At 32.1% G+C, this 21,784-nt stretch overlaps 1 protein-coding gene across 3 annotated transcripts in view; it reads right to left on the bottom strand.

Moving 5' to 3' along the window:
- The window catches only part of VTI1A (vesicle transport through interaction with t-SNAREs 1A), a 283,339-nt gene that overhangs the window by 186,659 nt on the left and 74,896 nt on the right, over positions 1-21,784 (bottom strand). For all 3 annotated transcript variants that reach the window (XM_070945215.1, XM_070945213.1, XM_070945214.1), the window contains exon 5: positions 20,774-20,858. In XM_070945215.1, the coding sequence (XP_070801316.1) occupies positions 20,774-20,858 (85 nt within the window). The remainder of the gene's footprint in view (positions 1-20,773; positions 20,859-21,784) is intronic.

Genomic DNA, 21,784 nt, shown 5'->3' with positions numbered 1-21,784 from the left:
ATAGATAGAAGAGGTTAATTGGCAGTTAACTGCACATTGAATTCAATGCCAAATTAAAACAGTAATTTTGGCATACTGAAATTTACTTTAAACACACATGTACAGTATTTCTAACAACAAAGTTTAGATCCTGTTTACTATTCTACTTTTAACTGCATGTTTTGAGATTGTTATTTTTATAACAATCTAACTCAAATTCATGTATATTTGTGTGCGTGAATGTGTGAGTGTGCACACACACATATATATCTCAGGTATATAAATGAATATTTATGCAAAACTGTAAACATTTAAAAATAATCCTATTATATTCAACTAAAAAGCAATAAAAACTTAACAGGGTTAAACATATAATGCACACACTAAAGTTACAATTAAGTATTTAAAACATTTAGTATTTCTTCCGAATTCTAAATACAGACTTAAAAAGATGTTGATAACCAATTTTCTGGAATACATTTTTAACTTCATCTCTTTCACAGTGTTAAAGAAGAACATTTTATGTGACCAGTAGCTCAATGGCGCAGCCTATGTGTAGAAAAGTAGAATATATGCGTATGTACTATTTCTGAAAGAATGGTCATCTCACTATAGCTCAGCTACACAGAGAAAAGACAAAATTGTTGGCAGTTTTATAAAAGTTAAATGTTATAAATTTATTCTGCAAAGTAGTTCATCTTTATTTTGTGCGGCTTTTATTTAAAACTATAACTATTGTTCTTTGTATCTATTTAGAGCACAGAAACTTTAATCATGCATTTTGTGGATAATTTGCTTTTTTGAAAAATGTCTAAGCTTATTTTTTGGTGAACTGTTAGCTAAACCTTTTCAGTGAATAACATTTCTTTCCAAGATAAAAGCTAGGAATTTATCAAGTAAACAAAACAATATAAAACAAATTTTGTTATTGTTGAAAAATATCCTACATGATTATTGTACAAAATATAATGTATACCTGCAAGTAGCTTCTACTAATAACAAATTACAATTATTTCTATGGTAACTTTTTTAGGAATAAATATAATAAATGCTGCTTTTTAAAAAAATTAAAGCAAATTTCCCTATATACAGCGTTATGAGATACGTTGGCAGTAACAGTAACATATACAAAATAATAATTCCAACTTCTTTAAAAACTGAACACCAGAAACAGAGTACATAATTCTCCAAAGATCTCTTTCTTTGTTATGCAGAACAACTTTCTAATCCAGATACCGAAAAAGAATAGCATTCACAATTCTTTTCCCCCTATTTTATTGCAGAAGTGACCCCAAAAATTTACTTAAGCTGAGTAAACATAAAAGATAGTTGAAACAGTATACTATCACAACATAATAACAATGAAATTAAAATATATTTGGGAAGAAAAAAACCTGATATATTTAAAAACTTTGTTTCTTTAATTTTTTATCAGAAAATAGTAAAATGTAACAGGCATATAATGCAAGCTGTATCAGGTCCGCTTGTTTAAAAACAATTGCTGTATACTAAAACAACAGAATACAATATTTTGATTTCTGGTCTTACAAGGACTTTATGTACAGTTCTATAAATGATATTGCTATCATCAAAACATTTTTTCAGGGAAATTTTCCTAGTTTCTTTACTTCTTCGTTACATTACCAATTTTTCTGTTCATTTTAAACAACTTTTATGAGCTACAAAACTTTGATATTATAAATTACAATTGGAAATATCACTGATGCAGCATTACATCGCCTAAATTAATTTGTTTAAAATATTGTTTGTTATGTTTAATCCCAATTCAAATATATAATTTTGTTCTTTTACATGCATAGTCATATTTGGATAATAGTAGCCATCCATATAATATAAATTAAATAATTTATGCAAAAATTTCTTTAGCCCTGCTTCTAATATTTCTCTGCCTACACATTTCCAATGTGTGATTAATTTATTATCATTCTTATACAAACACATGGCTTGTGGAGATTTTGTTAAGGTAAAAGCAAGATTTCAGTCAGCAATAATAATAATATATTCCAAATAATAGAATTGTGATAGAAAGGAAAAAAAAGTTTAAAAAATTAGAAAGTGAATGTGTGTGGAATCTAAACATGATTAATGATCACATCTTCATAGAAAACCAACTCTCTGCACCTTTTATGATTGCTGAAGTAATTTATATTCACTGTATAAAATAAATACAAGATACTTTATAGAACTGTAGGTATATGGTCTATGGCTAAAGTAACCAAACATTTTAGAATTAAATCAGAAAGACTAAGCAGCAGGTATTTTAGAAAAACAGTTTCAGCATTCCATCCAAGAGTTCACATAGAGGAATGGTTAATTTCTTTTTCCAAAACATCAGCAACTAAACTCAATCTGTCATTCGGTTAAAATGTTTTTCAGCATTATTCGGTTTAGCATTCTAAACCGAAGGTGGTCTGCATGCTGAACTTAGCACTATGTGGGTTATAGTCTTTGTTTGCAGTTTTAACTGGGGATTGCACCTTAGCTACCGTAGTTCAAGCGTAAAAATACTTTGTCTGCAGCACTATATACTGTTGCCAGAGACCCTCTAAATCCTTGAACCAACTGTGTCCTCTGGTGTCACAGAAGATAATGCCAATTTATTGCAATCTGTGGCTTTTTTAACCGATTAAAATTAAGCCGTAAATATGTGACAATGGAATTAGCACATTTAGAGAAGTCTCTTTTCCCACATCCCATTTTGCGCCAGTGTGGTTGATCCCTGTAACACTACGCGGGTGCAATTTTAATGATTTTGCAAGGTTTTGATGTTCATAGGGGAAAAAAAAGACTTGGTGTTTGTGGAGAAGCTAGATATGGAAGCTGAGAAGCAGTGATTGGAGACCTGGTGACATCATCTCTGTTTTCTGATAGAATCGGTGTCATTTTCTTCCCAATGATAATACAATTTACTGACAGAGCCCGATTAGAGACAATTTTATTAGAAAATTCACTTCTGTCGAAGAGCAAGGAGTGATAAAATTTCAGCCTTAGGGAATAACTAGGAGAAAAAAATCTTCCAGTCTCCATTATTCTCTCAAAATAATTTACCAAACTGATAAGCAAACAAGTATTTTATTGAATACATGTGATTTATATGATAAAAGGTATAAATCAGAAATGATACTTCAAATGGTTATGCTATGGAAAGTGCTCTTCTGTAGTTTATAAAATTACAAAATAAATTGCTAGGATTCTTTAACATGAAAATGTTATGACAAAAGAAAAATTAAGGCAAAAGTAACTTATTTCTAATATGCATTTGTATACATTTGCATTTGCTTACAGAACTAACAACACCAAAACTGCATAATGAGACAGGGAAAACACATTTTAATGCTCAAAAATACTAAGAAAAGGGATAGATTTACTATTTTATTTATATTAAAAATAACCCATTTTTGTTTTTATGATTTGGTAGTTCACAATGTGCACAGATAATTTGTCACCCAGTATCATATCACACATATCTTTTCAAAATAATAGAACAAACTATTCATAGGCGTTATCCATGTCTAAAATCTGTATCACTTAGAAAACTTTGAATATGCATAGAATCTCAAAAATAAACATTAAATGACAACAAATTTGATTCCTTCCAAAAACTCTATCTTAATTATCATCTTCACATTAAAATCTGTATGTATGTGACAGTACACACTTAAAAAATTACTATTTGAACACTTACTTTCCTGAGACAAAATTCTACTGAATATAATGGGACTTTTTTCAGAATACACTTTTATGTGATTTTGTTGTTAATGGATAGCAAAAGAGACATGAGAAATGCAAACATGTCAGTATAATTAAAATAATCCTAATAGCTGAAAGGCATTGGAGGCCTGCCACTTCTTTCTTACACATCTACTGGCAATTATTGAAGAGTAATAGTAAAAAAAAAGATATAACCTAACTACTAAATACTAAAAACAGCATAATATAGTTTTGTGTGAGAAGAAAATATATCAGTTATACAGTAATAAAAAAGAAACATTTAAAAAAATAGTTAACATTTTCACCTTGAATTTATGTTCCCCAAATACAAAGTATTTCATAAAATGCTGCATGCAATCAACATATTTTATTTGGTTTCATCATAACTGCTATAAGTTGTTTGCTTGCATCACACGTGCTATAAACTGTTCTTTTAAAATTGCCCATTTTTGTATGAGAACATAACTAAAGAGAATGAAATATTTCCATATTGCAGCTAAAGTGCTATTGAACAACTCTAATATTTTTTTTCAGAAAAGTTTAATACAAGGTGTACATTCTTGTATACATAGACATTCACCCACACAAACATACATACACACCCTTTCATTATCTTTCACATGTATTTACATGTGCAGAAGGCAGTCAAGATTGCTGATGAAGCAAAAATAGATTTCACGCTCTAATAATTGTTTATCGGTTCATAGCATTTATCTAGCTAAAGTAAAACTTCTGATTCTGATGCCCAGTGTGTAAAATGGACATGTCTGAATGGCTTAACCAAAAACAGATAAATTGGATAAACAAAATGTGATAGACATACAATATGTGGCATCAATGTAGTTCAGTAGCATGTCAGTTCATTGGATGATGACATAAGTAAGCTAAGAAAAGGATACATTTATATTGTTTGAAACTGATGTATGAAAGACAACTTTGAGACTCAAATATTAATGCAAAGAACAAAAACCAAAATCTTTTGTTGTATCCCTTTCTCTATTTTTTTTTTAAATAAGGGATATAGAACATTGAAAGATCATGTTTTAGTTCTCTGTTGTTTCCCATAAATAAGAGATACAAATACCTGGAAACTATTAATCCATGTATAAATTTCTTTAGGGTGAGTCACGGCCCACAAATCACAAGTAACCTCTCTTTAAATGAGATATCCTATATTCTTTTCAAACCTCCACCAAATAATCACTAGGGGTGGGAGAGCAACAGGTCAAGAGATATCACTATGAAAAAAACTACCTGTAAAAATCAAGCCTTCATGCATTATTACTGGATATAATTGAATAATGTTAAAAAAGGATAATATCTACATTGGTGGTTGATTAGAGGATGTCAGTTATGAGAGTACATAAGCGCCCATAGTCACAGCAAGACTCAAAGTCCCAGTAGGCTTCAAAGAAACACTTATTTCCCCTTCTAGAACTCTGCTTTCTAGCAAAGCTGCAATCACAATGTTCTTGTTTAATGACATCATAAAAAAATCAAAACACTTTAAAACAAATTGATGTACTCTTTAATATAGCCATCACATCATCACAGGACCCTTGCACCCTGCATGATAACAACCATAGGGATGCAAACCACATCCCTATCTTTGTTGCCTGCACCAATGCTAAAAAAGAGGAGGAGGAGGAAACTCTCAATTGGAATATTGGCATCTTTGATTGACAAGATATAATCAGCTTATCTCCACACTAATAAAGTTGATAGCCTGTGGAGCTAATATATGCTCAGTACAGAATGAATTTTCAGTAGTCTAAGAGCTAAAACTGACTTTGCTTTGCCAAACTAATTTATATCAATTTCTAATAAATTACTACTATTACCTCAATTGGAAAAGATGGAAACTTGCAGCGACTTGACTCATTCCTGAAGGCATCATTGAAATTTTGAAAAAGATTTCAGTTATAGACGATAACAGTGGATTCTTTATAAATTCCCCTTCTATTAGTTTCCATTTTCCCAACCTTCTAATAAACTACTTTGAAATCAGGAATATAGATTTCTAACTAATAATAAACCTTATTTTTCCACAAACAGTGTAAGTTTTATAGATGTCATCTTGGAGAATTTTCCTCAATCTGGATTTTTACAACACAATTAAAAAATAGATTAAAATATAAGAGAAAAGTTTGATCCTTCTAATTTTGGTTCAAACATAATATTATTTTAATTTTAGAACCTGATCTGGCCATAATAATGTTCCAGTGTAACACTAAGGAAAGGTTTAGCAACAGAATTCACACACTAACGTATACCCAGATTGAGGAACAGAGATTTAAATATTACATTAAGACAAATAAATTATGAATCAAACCATACAGTGGGACAGTTTACCAGCATCTCCACTTCATGAGGCTCAATAGGATTCACTTTCAGGTATACTATTGACAAAATATAGATTTAATTTATTGCGAATGTTGGATGGGAACAGATGATTTGTCTTGTCCAGATTTCATTTCAACTGGCCATCATTTGATGTTGATAGATAACTTGCGCTGAGGTGACACTTATTTAAAGCACGTCCAACTGCTTTAACAGCTCCTCTAGAACATTCAGTACATAGCCAGGATTAAAATACATACAATATGAAAATTAAAATAATTTAAAAAATAATGAAATCACTTTGGCTTCCCAATTTTAAAACCCCTTACCCATAAAATTAATCAATTAAAATTTTAAGCCAGCCCGGCTTGCTGAAACAAGAAAGTCTTCAGAGCCCGGCAGAAAGTACGGAGGTCTGGGATCAGTCGTATCCCTGGGGGTAGCTCGTTCCAGAGGGCAGGTGCCCCCACAGAGAAGGCTCTCTCCTGGGGGTCACCAGTCGACATTGCTTGACCAACGGCACCCTGAGGAGACCCTCTCTGTGGGAGCGTATTGGCCAGTGGGAAGTTATCAGTCGCAGAAGGTGGTCTCGTAGATATTGGAGAGACCTCCAATGACTTATAGAAACACTAGAAAAGGGTTCTATATATGCTGACTGTAATCACAGATATAGTGGTGAAATAATCAGTAATGCAGCAACTTTAGTCTACAGACTAAAGTTGCTGCATTACTGATTATTTCTGTAGAAGTCACAAGTCATGCCATTTAGTGACACAGCTTCAAAGAACGAAACAATGTACCCTTAATAAACTTTACATAGTAGATAGTACATGTTTATATAAAGGCCAATTTTGTATATTTGTGCTTGTTCCACTCTACTCTGTTTCCCTATGAATTAGTTTTTATAATCTCCATCAAAAAAAAACTTCTATACATTCTATACAATATATATTTTATTTTTTCTAAACCATTGTTTCTAGACATATAGATATTTTAATAATGTTGCTTTTCTGTAAAAAAAAAAAAGAGACATAGTTGTCTTTTTAGTAAAAGTATGATAGAAATTTCAGAAAATCAAAAAATGGGAGAAATGTTTTATATATATGTATATATGAATGAGAGAAAATGTCTAAATTTTAGGCAAATCTGATTAAACAGATTGACTATTCCATTCTTCTGCACATAAAACATAACAATTATTTTTATAGCAAATAAAAAGCACAAGACAAATGAATTTTACTAGTAAATGCTTTTGTTGATTTTGGCAGTAATTAAGTAATTCAACTACACAGTAGTATGCAAAAGACAGTTCTAGCATCTTTACCTAGATGGATCATAAAATGAGAAAAAATGGAAGTCTTAATTTAGTACAGAGCTGCTGTACGAATTGTAATCTGCAGAATATTATATTTTTAACTGGAGCATGACATGAGCTTGCAACAATTTTTAAATATACAGCTTTTTGTATATTTTATGAAAAGTTGCATAGTTATATACTTTGTTAATAAATAATGTAAATTTAATTATGACAACAAATGTGATGTAGTAATTAGGCTGCTGGACAGGTTGTATTCTTTCTTTAGGCATGAAAGCCAATTGGACCAATCAGTCTCTCCTAGCCCTTGACTGGGAAGTCAGAAAAGTCCATCTATTAACACAATGGGATTGATATGAGCTGATAATAAGCAAGCTAGTAAATAGTGTTACTTATAAACTGGGTCATATTCAGAGCCAACAAACATCACATCTCCTGTGATGGTAAAAGAATTTGTATCATTCTTTAAATAAAATTATGCAGTGATGTTCTCACTGAATGGTGCAGAATTGTATTCTTTTTATGGGCAAATTCATTTTTGGAATTTTTGGCTCCTCTTTTTCCCAAGTATTAATAGTTTCTGACCCTTTCTTTGCAACAGTATCACTTCTAGTATAAAAAATAGAAAATAAATAACTGTTGATTAGCACATCTCTCTTTCCATTTCTCATAAGATCTTTTAATTAGTATTCAACTATTTTTCTGATTTTCTTTCATCCCATAAAATTGCTCACAATCTTAAAGCCACACCTTTAAGATGTCATCAAAGTAGTTAGAAAATGCATCAGTATATAGTTGCTTAACATACTTGATTTACAAATAAGGGTTCCAAATTTATTAGATGCAAAAAATCCCAGATTCAGATTTCCTAGATAGAACTAAGAAAAATCATGAAAGGTTACAAACCATTACTTTGCAACAATTAAAACGAAGTGATCAAAACAGACTAGTGTTTTCTCTCAACAGATAGCTTCCAATGTTCCAACTAGATGGCTTCCTTCTCTTAAGAATTTACTTTGGGACCAAGGTTAGCAAAGATTGAGAATTGGAAACAGATAAAATGAAAAAGGTGATTCCAACAATTCCCTCTAACTAGGAAACATCTCTGAAGTTATTGAAAGTAAGTGCCAACTTTGATCCTTAAATAGTCCTTTCTTTAGAATTCATATGTGAGTTCTATATTTAGCTAAATCCCAATTCTTTCTAAAAGATAACAGAGTTGCCCAGATTATGATAAAGATTTCTACCGGAAAACAAATTCTATTTATCTTGATTCTCTCTTTCGAACTCTTGAGTTGATTACTAGAATAAAATAAAAGCAAAACAATTTTAAGGACATATTTTTTTCAGTTAGAAGGTGGCATCACGTGATAATTTTAATACAAAATTCAGTCAACTGCTATCACTCAGTATAATCTTAACTGCTCAGCTGTACATCTGAAGATAATGTTGCAATAAACTTAATTTACACAGTTTAGTTTTCACTAATCTCCTAATACAGAAAAAGAAAGACAGTATAAATTGCACATTATAAACTATGACCTAAAAGGCTCTACCCATTTAGTTAAGTAAACTTTGCATAGAGATTTTTATTATCCACACTTGTGATAAAATTAATTCACTAGGTATTTTTCATTTCAAAAAAAAAGAAGAGCCTAACAAAAATCCACTACTAATTAAATTGCACTGCAACTTCAAATCTTTGAAACATAATATCCATTCAGTGGTTAATTCATAGTAAAGAATAATTAGGTAGTATCATCTTATACTATACCTACGACCATGACTGAGACCAGAATTTCCATTGTTAAGCAAAATGGATGTTAAGTGAATCATGCCTGATTTTGTGACGATTTTTGCCATGGTTCTAAAGTGAATCACCACAGTTCTTAAGTGAATCACATGAATGTTAAGTGAAACTGGCTTCCTCCACTGACTTTAATTGTCAGAAGCCAGCTGGGAAGATTGCAATGGTGATCACATGACCCTGGGACGTTTCAAACATCATAAATATATGCTGGTTTTTTATCAAATTTTGATCATGTAACTGTTGGAATGCTATAACTTCTGTAAGTGTGAATACTGGTTGTAAATCACTTTTTCTAATGCTGTTATAATAGTATTATAACTGTTTTGAACAGTTGCCAAACAAATGGCTGTAAGTCAAGGATTTCCTTTATTAGCTGACTAGCTAGCTAATTAGAATTTAGAAAAAGACTTCATATAATAAGTTAAATATCTGTTCCCATTGTTTTCTCAATAACAGTAAGTTCAGGCCTTATTCTAGTCAATTTTCTGTTTTGTGCACTAACCATTAAGTCTTGATTTGTTTCTTCCTGCTTCATCTGCCGATACAATTTTTTGTCTCTTGAGTGTACCAATCCCTGGAGAACCTGTCATCACACAATGTCACTTGGAAAGGGGCTCACCATCAATCTAATTCCATGGAAGACTGTAAGGTGGTCTCAAACTACAATTCAAGCATTTGTAGGAAGTAACAGAAACTTCTCCCAGAGTTTTTGCATTATCCTTAAAAATTTCAGAAATGCTGAAACTCTCAGATAAACAGCTTTTAGTGCTAAACAACAAAAATGCAACAGAAAAGAGCTATCTGGTGCCCTTTTGTTTCTTAATTTAGGCTGAATTATAGTAAAACTTTTTATGCAGGGCTGCCTTGAATAATATTGACTTGTATACAGAATATGGCAGATAGATTTCTGATTATTTTTAAGGGGAATTCCTTACTAGGTTATATTGGAAAGTTGAAAAGGTACTATTGAAGAAACCAGTGGCAAACATTTCTAAACATTATATTGCTATCGAGAAACTACATTGATTGAATCACCAAGATTTCAGCTTGATTTGAAGGGATCCTTACTTCTTTATTTTACAATAATTATTACATTTTTTTTTATTGATTGCTTGGTTGGTTTTAATTTTTGTTTCTTTAATGGTATGTGGGAATAACTTTGGAGGTGAGGGAAGAAATGCTGCCTAGGGAATGGTCTGGTAAGAAAGGCCATAACTTCCAGTGGCATAATGACTGGAGAAAGAGGATCAGAAAGGTATTCCCCCCTTCTCCCAAAGTTCTCAGGCTATAAAGGAGAGGATGGAAAATTACTTTCAGCCTTCCCAGGTAGACCAGACAGGAAACACGACCAGATGAGCCAATTCTACTTTATTGTAAGGTTACTTTAACAGAATCTTATAAATCTGAAAATACAAATCTCCTTTCATCTCCTTTAAATCTTTGTGTTGTTCTTTTTTTTAAAAAAATATTTAATTAAACTCAAGATTTATTATTAGAAAAGCCCCATTCCATACTATGTTTAATATTATTTTCAGAATATGGAAAACATTTTTCATCTATTATTCCATAATAATCCTTCTTTAACTTTTCTTAAATTGGATGCAAATGTTCTGATGTTCTATCATCTAGGTGGTAATGTAGGAGTTTTAAAAGGAAGATAATGAAGAACAAAATGTGTAACATTTCTTTGCAGTTATACTTTACAAACTAATACATACACATTGACTTTTCTTTGAGGTCAATATCAGTATTTATTGATCTGAAAAGTTAATACTGACTGAGGTCAATATTAGATCTCAAGGTTCAACAATTCTGTATAATGGGTTATATTTCTTACCCATATATAAAGAAGTTTTTAAAAAGCACCTTAAATATATAAAAATATTGAAGGCTCATATTATAGAAAAAAATCACTAGACTCAAAATAATAGATTAGATTTATTTCTTAATAGTTTTTTTTTAAAGCCTAAAATGGTTGAGAATTCAATTTGACAGATTTTCTATAAAGGAAAGTTAGAAAGTACAACACAACATGTAAGCAATGTTGTTCTTTAATAAGCTTGTGTGTCAAATCAATATGTATCACTTAAAGGTTTGCTTCCCATGTGAATGCACATATCTGGAAATGGTGAAACTATTACCATAAAATACACCCACTATTATCAGTACACAATAGTCAATTACACTTTGGCCTTACTAGTTTCAAGAAAAAATAATATGTACAAATCTGATGTCAGAAGTGACAAGGGGAGAAACATTTCTGTTCCAGTTAGATTTTAATATTTGATAACATGGCTAACCATTGAGAAACTATAGAAAATACCTATGTTAAATGTACAAGAGCATATCCAAAAACAAGATATGGTTACCAGTCATTTGATTCTTTCAATGTATGCTATGCCTACTTCTTATCTTAGCGTTAAAAGTAGTTTCTTACTCTATATAGTTTTAAAAGTTTAATAAATGTAGCAAAGCAATATGACCAATATAATTTGGGTTATGTTGATGTTGTTAATACTTTTAACATGTCAGAATGTTAAAAGTATTAACAACATCCTGCATATATCATGTCACTGGATTACAGCATCCTGAATATTCTTACAGCTAAATTTCCAAAAACATAAACATCATATGAATTGAAACCCTTTTTAGAAGAGGAATATACATGGAAGGAATCCCATTAAAACACAGATGGGTATTTAAAGTGATCAGTTTGGTCAATGCTTTTCTTTCAGCGTGGTAAAACAAATCTGTTAAAATGTGATCCCAAATATTAGTTCATCAGGATTTGGTATATCACTGTTTACTCACATAGTCTATTGGTGTCAGTTGCATAAATAAATAAATAATGCAGTGAGATGAGCCACATGTGTGTATTTGTGCGGGCATACGCGTCCATGTGTATACTCAAATAAATATTGCATACTTTCAGTTTTAAAATAAGGCCCTAATGAGGATCCAGATTGACAATATATTTTGAAGATAATGTCCTTACCTAACATGATTTCTGGCATTATCTAAATAAATGCATAAGTGAATGAATTAAAGTGAAAGACTTGAAGCATTCATATATGGGCATATATCTTTACATTGTTATTACCAAATGGATATTATTTTTAATATCTGCAATACCTGAATTATAGTCAATAATATAATGCTTTAAATAATTACTCAAAATAGATCCCATTGAAGCATGACTTAATTTAAGGCATTTGGGCATATGACTGCAATATATACTGTATCTCATTACTAACTCATATTGCAAAGTGTTTATTTGTTTTTTCATCATATTAAGAAGAAAAAAGAACAAATAACAGTTTGCCTCAAAATGTATACCTTTGTTTTGAAAGAAATCTGAGAAATGGAATGTAAAATGTGAAATTATGCGTCTATGAATCTAAAGGGAATGAGTAGAAAAATATTCTTTTAGCATTTAAACAAATACCAGAACTAACCTAATCTCAAAAGGCCTATATTTACATATATACACATGCAATTCATTAAAAATTAACCAACAGATAAAAACCCAAATTTTGTTACAGCATGATTAGTGATTTACATTATATTCTGAAAAGACATTGATATATACCTGGTATTAGATTTGTTGCATATTCCTGAGCATAGAACCAATGTTGTCAGTGTATTTCACAGGCTTTCAAATTATATTAGCTTAACAATAGCTTGAGCCTGCAAAAATTACTGAATGAAATTGATATAATTATATGTCTTTTGAGAAGAAAAAGAACAAGACTGCTTCTATACCTGTCTTGCTGACATCAAATAGTAGCAAATAGAGCTTCAGGTTCTGTTCAACCACTTATATCACTTACTGAAAAATTTTACTTTACTGATTTATATTTAGACCAAATGTAACATGATGGTAATGATCTGAACATCTTTAACTGCTTTGGACCATATTACCTAAAGCAATTCAGCTAGCAGGAACTTGGAATTGGCTTTTTCTTAATAATTTTCAATGGCCTTTAAGGTCCATTTTGGAGGCCAAACTTTCACCTGTTATTTTAGGGCACAGATATACATTGTACAGTTTCAGTACTTTGTGACTAATTTATTTCTTAATTGGTTATGATGTTTTATCAATAATAACAGTTGAAACCGCAAAATAAATATATTTTACACAAACATTATATTGAAAATCTTCATCGTTGTATTAGAAAAAATAGGGATTCTACCCCTCCCCATCCTTCCATGTCTTACCTTCAGTACAAAAAATATTATTGGCTCTGGATATTTTCAACTGGTATGGTTAATTGTGATAGTTTCATTGGCTGCTATTTTTTTTTTAAATTTGTGAATGGAATTATTTTAATTTTTTTTAATACCGTTCACTACTCAGAATCACAACCCTACAAATTGAATGAATGAATGAATGAATGAATGAATGAATGGATATAAAAACATTATTTGTGTGAAATTTCTGCAGATCTCTATTTGGACTTTATTATTTTATATTCAATAAAATATGAGTTATCTCAAACCAAGGACTATTCTGTTAGCAACAATTAACATAGTAATTTCATTTACCAATGAAATTTAGATAGTTATTTTGGATATAAGACAATTCATAGGATCTGTTTCTAGAAATGTACAAAGTAGACCACAACCTACTTCTTCGTAAGCTAGAAAAAAGTGGGATAGATAGCATCACTACCAGATGGATTCGCAACTGGCTGACAAACCGTACTCAACGAGTAGTCCTTAATTGATCTAAGCCTACATGGAGGGAAGTAAGCAGTGGGGTACCACAAGGTTCTGTCTTAGGCCCAGTACTTTTCAATATCTTCATAAACGATTTAGATGAGGGAATAGAAAGAGAACTTACTAAATTTGCAGATGATACTAAGCTGGAAGGAATAGCTAACACCCTAAAAGATAGGCTCAAGGTTCAGATGGATCTTGACAGACTTGAACACTGGGCCCTATCTAACAAAATGAAATTAAATGTAGAGAAATGTAAAGTCTTACACTTAGGCAAGAAAAACCAAAAGTACACATATAGACTGGGTGAAACCAAGCTTAATAGCAGTGACTGTGAGAGGAATCTTGGGGTCTTATCGGACAACCAGCTAAATATGAACCAGGAGTGTGCAGTGGCAGCCAAAACAGCCAACGCAATCCTAAATTGCATTAACAGAAGGATACAATCAAGATCAAGTGAGGTACTAATACCACTCTATAAAGCCCTAGTAAGACCACACCTAGAGTACTGCATCCAGTTTTGGTCACCACACTATAAAAAAGATGTTGAGACTCTAGAAAAAGTGCAGAGAAGAGCAACCAGGATGATTAGGGGACTGAAGACTAAAACATATGAAGAACAGTTATAGGAATTGGGCATGGCTAGTCTAGTGAAGAGAAGGACCAAAGAAGACATGATAGCAGTCTTCCAATATTTGAGGGGATGCAACAGAGAGGAAGGGGTCAAGCTATTTTCCAAAGCACCTGAAGGCCAGACAGGGAATAATCGATGGAAACTGAGCAAGGAAAGATTTAAGCTGGAAATAAGGATAAATTTTCTGACAGTGAAAACAATCAACCAATGGAACAGCTTGCCTTCAGAAGTTGTGGGAGCTTCATCACTTGATACTTTCACGAAGAGATTGGATGCCATTTGTCAGAAATGGTGTAGGGTCTCCTGCTTGAGTGGGGGGATGGACTAGATAACCTACATGGTCCCTTCCAACTCTGTTAATCTGTAAATGTATGAAAACTGAACCATCACCATCCCAAAGCAACTTATCTGGCACTATAGAGACAAATTAGCTTTATCTTCTATGAGAAACTGAAGGCTATAAACCAAGTAAGACAATAGCCGAAACATTGACCACATTCTTATGATGGTACTACATTCCTGAGTTTATTTTGTGGCAGAGAAAATGAGAAAGCACTATTTTTGTTATTCTTAAATAATAATACTGCAGGTTTTTTTTTATAGCTCACAAAGTTTATGAAATCAGATCCTAGTGGGAATCTGCAGAATGGAGTATTCATATGAATACTCGAACTTGACACAATTTTGATAATGTTCCTGTAGATATATCCATAGCAACCAACTAATATGGTTATATGGAATGAATTTAGTAGGTGTGCTTGAGAATATGAACTTAATAAACCATATGTATTCATGACCCATGTTCATGTTAACTTGTAATAACAAGTTGAATGAAACTAGCTAGATAGATGTGCAGGGATGAAGATTAGTGCTAAATGTCTTAAAAGAAAAACTTGTCTGCTCTTCTTACCAAAAGAATAATACAATTATTTTGTAAAATGTCATATTCTTCCAAAGGTAGTAGGTAGTAGTACATAAATTGCTGGGAATTTTAGATAAAATGAACTGATTTTATTTCAATGAAAACATTTTGGTCATCCAAATAGATTAATTATTTTAGGAGAAAGATGAAGTCAAAATGATTGTGATGTTTGGCTGGATGTCATTATGTATGGAATCAGGAGATCTAATTCTACTATTCCAATCTTTATTAGTTCCAAACAAAGCAAATTCATTACACTTATTGTGTTAATGGCCACCTTGCTTTGTAAATAAATGTCAACAACATACTGATTTTAATCTATATTTATCTATATGAGCAATTACTCAACAATGGAATGGATAAAGGCCAATAAACTGAAATCAAACTCTGGGTAGATGAAATCATGTTTTATTATATTATATTATTTTAACATATTTTCCTTGTTATATTCTTGAATATCATTCTCTGCCACTAAGGTCTTTTATGTGCTGATTTTTTTTCATTTTGGTATTTTCTATAGAACATTATTGATTCATTACACTGGAAGCCATTCAGTCAGAAATCATTAGAATTTTACTTACTTTATCCCAAATATCCTCCTTGAGCTGGAACTACAGTTCCCCTCATAGCTGCTCATCATGAATTTTTTGTTGAGATAACTTCTTGGTGAATTACTGGCTCAGCTCACTTTCACTGGTAAATTTATTTCATCTTGGAAAAAAACCATTGTTGAAGACCTTTCCATGACTCCTCTGCCCCATTTTTAATATTGCTTGCCTTGACAGAGCTATGCCAAATGTTAAACATAGAACTTGGTCTGGATATACAGTACAAGAGAGCTAAAATTCCCTCCTACTATTTCAAGAACCTCTTTCAGAGTCCTTTTGAAACTCCTCAGTACCTTTATAGTATTACTTCATCACATACAAAAGAGTATTCAGTAGAAAGCCCTACCCTTGATGCTGATGCAGGGAACATTTAATAACTTCCCCTATGCAGAGTGATACTGTATTTGTACAGAGGAAACTACTGAATTAGAAGAGCACATTGTACTTTGCTGCTTTTATAATGGTGCATTATATTTATATTTACAGCATGCAATTGCTGTATAAGTTGGTATATATTCTTCTTTCTAAATTCTCAGAAAGTGAGAGTATAACAGTAGAAGATAATGTATCAATGTGCAGGTGGCTAGAAAGGTAAAGCATGGCTAGGTAAAACAGGTCAGATGTAGCAAATGATTTTTGCAAATATTTTTATTTATTTGTTTATCTCATTTCCTTCTTTCCTATAATGGTCTATGGTAATATTCTTGAGAGGCAGAACGAGGAAGAATTGCAGATTAAGCAAAAGTTAGATAAGAGGCAGTTTAATTCACAGAAGAAATGGCCCATGGCAAACATCTCGGAAGGGACCCTCCCTAAGGTGAGAGGGGAGAGATTTACTCTCAGATTTGCGAGACCTTACAATAAAGATAGTGTTAGAATCCATAGTCGGTGCTTCTGATACAGACTACCCAAAGGGCTGACATCAATCATGCAGTCAACTATTACCCACCCTCCCTCCCTCCCTCCCTTCTTCCCTCCCTTCCTTCCTTCCTTCCTTCTTTCCTTCCTTCGATTTTTCGTGTTGTTTATCCAATACACAAGTGATAAGAGTGAACACATAAAATATACATTAAAACATACAATGTAAGAAATAAGAATGTTTATTAATAATCATATTTATGTTAGTTTGAGTTTTCCCTTTTAATTACATTCAGTAGAATTAAAGGACTTTTAGTGCTCTTGCAAAGTTAATAAAATACATTCCACTAAATTCTGAAAAGCATAATCTAAGAAGATTTACAATAACTATATTTCACATTTGATGTTATATCCAATAAAGAGTTGAATGTATGCATTATGCAAATTTAATGAATGGTTATAACATTTCAGCATTCCAATATTGATTAAAGAGATGAAATATCTGAATGATCTTGACTAACCTGGATGCAAAGACACAAGTAAGAGAGAATATACAAGTCTGCCCTTAGGCTGGGGCTCTGTGAGCTTCACCTCTAAGCAAGAATAAAACATTATTAAAACAAGCCACTTTCTTCAAAATCTTGACTTAAAAGAACTAGTCACTGAAGAACATCTGAAACAGTAACTCAAATATGTCTACAGAGAAGATATATAGCATACTCTTTTATATGTACATCTAGGTTGTTACTTCTCAGTAGAAAAGACAAAAAAGTCACTCCCACCCACAAAAATATGAAAATAAAATCCAACCATATGTTACTGTCAAATAGTCATTGCCTTGATAGCAAAAATGAATTAAACCTCAGTTATTCAGGATAGAGAATAGTTTACTTGCTGAGCTTTGGTTTACTTTAATAAATCTTGTTAAGAAGGCTTTGTAAGATTCCTGCCTGGAATTATTTTTTGTTAAGAGTCCACTGTCCAAGAGCTTGACACAACATTTGCTGGAGAGTTCAACAAAATAGATGATAAGGTAATTCCATTGTGTAAACCAGGCTCATACAACCCATCACCCACAGGTTGTGTATGCCCCTGGATAGCCTCACAAGATAATAAAAATATTAAAAAATAATTAGTTTTTTATTTATATACATGAACTATATTATATATTTTATATGTGGCCTAAGACAATTTATTTTTACTCAATGAGGTCCAGGCGAGCCAAAAGTTTGGACAACTATGGTATAAGTAGTGATTTGGAAATATTTTCCCTATTGTTATATAATTTTGTTTTAGAAAAGCCACTATAATCATTATAGTCTAAGTGCTATTGCTATTGCTAATACATGTTAATCAATTATACAAAAAGTCACCTTCATCCTATACCAGTTCCATGGTAATGGTTTACAAAACCAGATTCAGGTTTTTTTAATAACTCCTGAGGGTTATATATAAAATTGAGAATTGTGCAGGAATTATGTATGTATGGTAAAGATTGTTGGCTGCTTATTTGGGTTGGCATCTTTATATTTGTTTAAAGTACTTAATTTAAAAAATATGGCCATAAATTATATCATGATATTTTCCTTTCATTTTATGCATACCTTTATTTTACTTATTTCTGAAGGCCAGTTGAAGGGCTATGGGTGTTTATAAAATACTATGGTTTTTATTTTTCTAGAGAATAGAAAATCATGTTAGAAATGCACATTTTATTTGTCTAGACTAGAGTTTGTCCTCTATGAATATCAAGGTACATTTTAAAAAGATTGTACCTTGATATTCATTCAGGAGATGAACTTCTTGTTAGGCAAGATCTTAGTAAATATGAACTGCAGTCTTGTGTTAACTCAGTTAATCACTCAGTTCTGTTACACTACTGACAAATTTCCTTTTTAATAACAGTAGGACAGAAGGTGTCAGATTCCAAAGAAAGCTTTAGGATAAGGCTTGCTTTCTACTAAAAGTAATTTATCTCTTATGAAGGGGACGTGATGGTGCAGTGGCTTAATAATGCTGGAACTGCTGGCCAGAAATGGTCTCCACTCCGATGGTTCAAGCCTGGCTCTGCAAGATGAAGTGAGCTCCCATTGCTCATTCCCTGGCTCTTACCCACCCAGCAGTTTGAAAGTATGCAATATTACAAATAGATAAATGGGTACCACCAGCGGGAAAAATGTAGTTTGTGTGTGTGGGAGAACAGAAGTCGGCGCTGGACCTGGCTGGACACGAGGCAACATGACACGAGGCAAGGTGAGACTGGTAGAGGAGCCCAGAAGCAACCAGCGTGCCACTAGTCAGATGGTGTAAAACTAGTCTGCCCCTTGTGGTACAGCAAGGATAGGTGCGCAAGCGCTGAATTAACTAGCAATCTAGGCTATCAGGACTGCATTGTGTCTAGCATTTCTAGATTTCTCTGACACTGTATGCCTTACACTAAATAAATTTTAGACAGTGGGTAGTAATTTATTTCTAAGTGTTTTATTATGAACTGGCATGTAGGCGGTACTTTTTTTTTTTGTGGTAATACTGAATTTGCAAATGTATACTTATAAAACCATCTTCTGAATCCTGATCAACTCAAAGACCAAACTTACATTTAGGGGAGTAATTAAACAGACATGTAAAGAAATTCCAAAATGTCCATTAAAATAAAAACTCAGTACTTGCATGGGACAGATAGCAGTGTTTAAACTTAACTGCATATTTGCTTATTGAAACTATTATAGTGCTTCAAAATAACTCCCATCTCATTGGATAAAATTTAAAAATCATTCAGTAATGTTCTTATTTCATTTTTATTAGCAAAAACCAAAACCCAAAACCCACCGAAAGCATACTCTCACCAAAATAAATTACCATTGGTTATTAAAATTGATGCAGAAAAGGCTCTTACCATAATACAAAATAACACAAAAACAATCTATATATATAGATAAGGAAGCAATGTTCTGTTCTAATAGCCTGCATTGGGGGGAAGTATAAGAAAAATATGTTGGTTATCAAACACATTTGATAACTTCCTATGATAAACCTACAGAAAACAAGATGAATGTTATGGTACATCAAAATCCAACACAAGTTATGTATTGAAAAAGCAACCATAAGCAGAATTTCATTTGGGCCTCTTTAGAATGAAATCAGAATGGAATTTGCTTGATGGGTTATACCTCAGAAATTTGGAGAAAATTTAGATGCCTATAATTGGATTAACTTTTAAAATCATAATACACATACTATGTAGAACTGTCCAAGATGAATAAAAACGATTCGTATGTTTAAGTTTTGTATATCAATTTAAAAACTGCTCATAAAACAGAAAATGTTTTAAAGTTACTGACTAAAGACATAGCAATAGTAATAACAATAGTAATCCTTCCATAACTCTTGTTCATTGCTATATAAAAGCAGCAAAATACCCTATACTATAAATGTTAAAACAGTAAATTTTTAAAATTCATTATGTAGCTTTCATTCCTAAAAATATTAATTTCATATAATAACTGAAAGTATAGGAGCAAAACAACTGTAGTCCATGGTATATATTAACAATCATTGCAGGTGGGTAAACTGACAAAATGTTACTGTATATTAAGACAAATGTAGAATTTAGACAAAGTATTCCATCTCTTTTCAGATGTAGACTTTTAAACCTCAGGAACTGTTTTCAGTAGATGTCATGCCTTTTAACTTGAAAAAAGATAAGCGCAAATAAGCTCCCAATTGTCTCCCCAATATGTAAACCACATCTCGGGCTGCTGTCTCTGCTTTGCCTTTGAAGTTTCCCTGAAATGTCATGTGTTGTGAAGACTGCTGTGCATAAGCAAGACAATTTGCTCACTCTCAGAATTCTTACCAGTTTCCACTGCTATTTGGTATCCAGCCTCTAGTCTCCGAGATGACCTTTCCAGCCTCTCTGTGTTATCGAGCAGATGTGCCCTCTAAAAGGAAAACAGGAAAGAAAATTCAAGAATCCAGCTCTAATTCCCCCCCCCCCAAAACCTCTTTGCCCCTGCATACGTTACTGGTTTTTATTTTAAATTTTAAGAGGAAAGTATGAGCTTAAGAACAGCACTGGTTGGAAAGAATTAGAAATGTAATCATTTATAATTATGCTTTTATAATATTATACTTGCATAATACAAAGGGAATATTTGCTTATTTGTACAAGCTACTGAATAAAAACAAGACATTATATGACCAAAGCTAAAATAATATTTTAATGAATCCCTGTAGTTTTACTGTAAGTGCATATCTTTGTTTCACTAGAAATAATTTATTGAAGCAAATCCTGCTTTTGGATGACAAGCTTTTATTTGAGCAATCCATGGTATGCACATGGAAAGGTAGAATTCTTTTGTGTATATATTTTACAGGACTATGCTGTGCAGTAAAAGGCCAAGAATAAATGACTGACGCAATATAATAAATTGAATATTACATATTAATATATGTAGAACAATTTTTACTAAGTCTAAAAGATTAAATTACTCTGCAGAATTCTGATAATTTTAACTTTATGATCTGGGATGAGCCCCAGATAAAAAGACTATTGCTACCGATTTTTCTTTAAAATATTACTTTATTTAAATATATATTGCTTCTGAAGTGCTTCTAATCAATTTATCAACATTTACCCACTAAGTTCAGGCATACATTTCTAAGTCACTCTTTTTTACTCTGAAAAAAAAAAAAAAAGAATTAGCTACATGGGCCAAAAAAAAAAAAACCAAAAACCCACACACAACCTCTCAACTCCTGGAACTTTGCCTTGTTGACAGATGTCATTTAAAAATTGAAGAAATGCTTTCTAATAATAATATTAAAAAGTAGGTGCTATCCATATTATCTGAGTGGCTGTCTGCCG

Source organism: Pituophis catenifer, unplaced genomic scaffold (assembly GCF_029215685.1).
Source record: "Pituophis catenifer annectens isolate HBS135680 unplaced genomic scaffold, rPitCat1.0.hap2 SCAF_6, whole genome shotgun sequence".
Classification (NCBI taxonomy): Eukaryota; Metazoa; Chordata; class Lepidosauria; order Squamata; family Colubridae; genus Pituophis; species Pituophis catenifer.
This window is presented reverse-complemented; position numbering and strand designations above follow the sequence as displayed.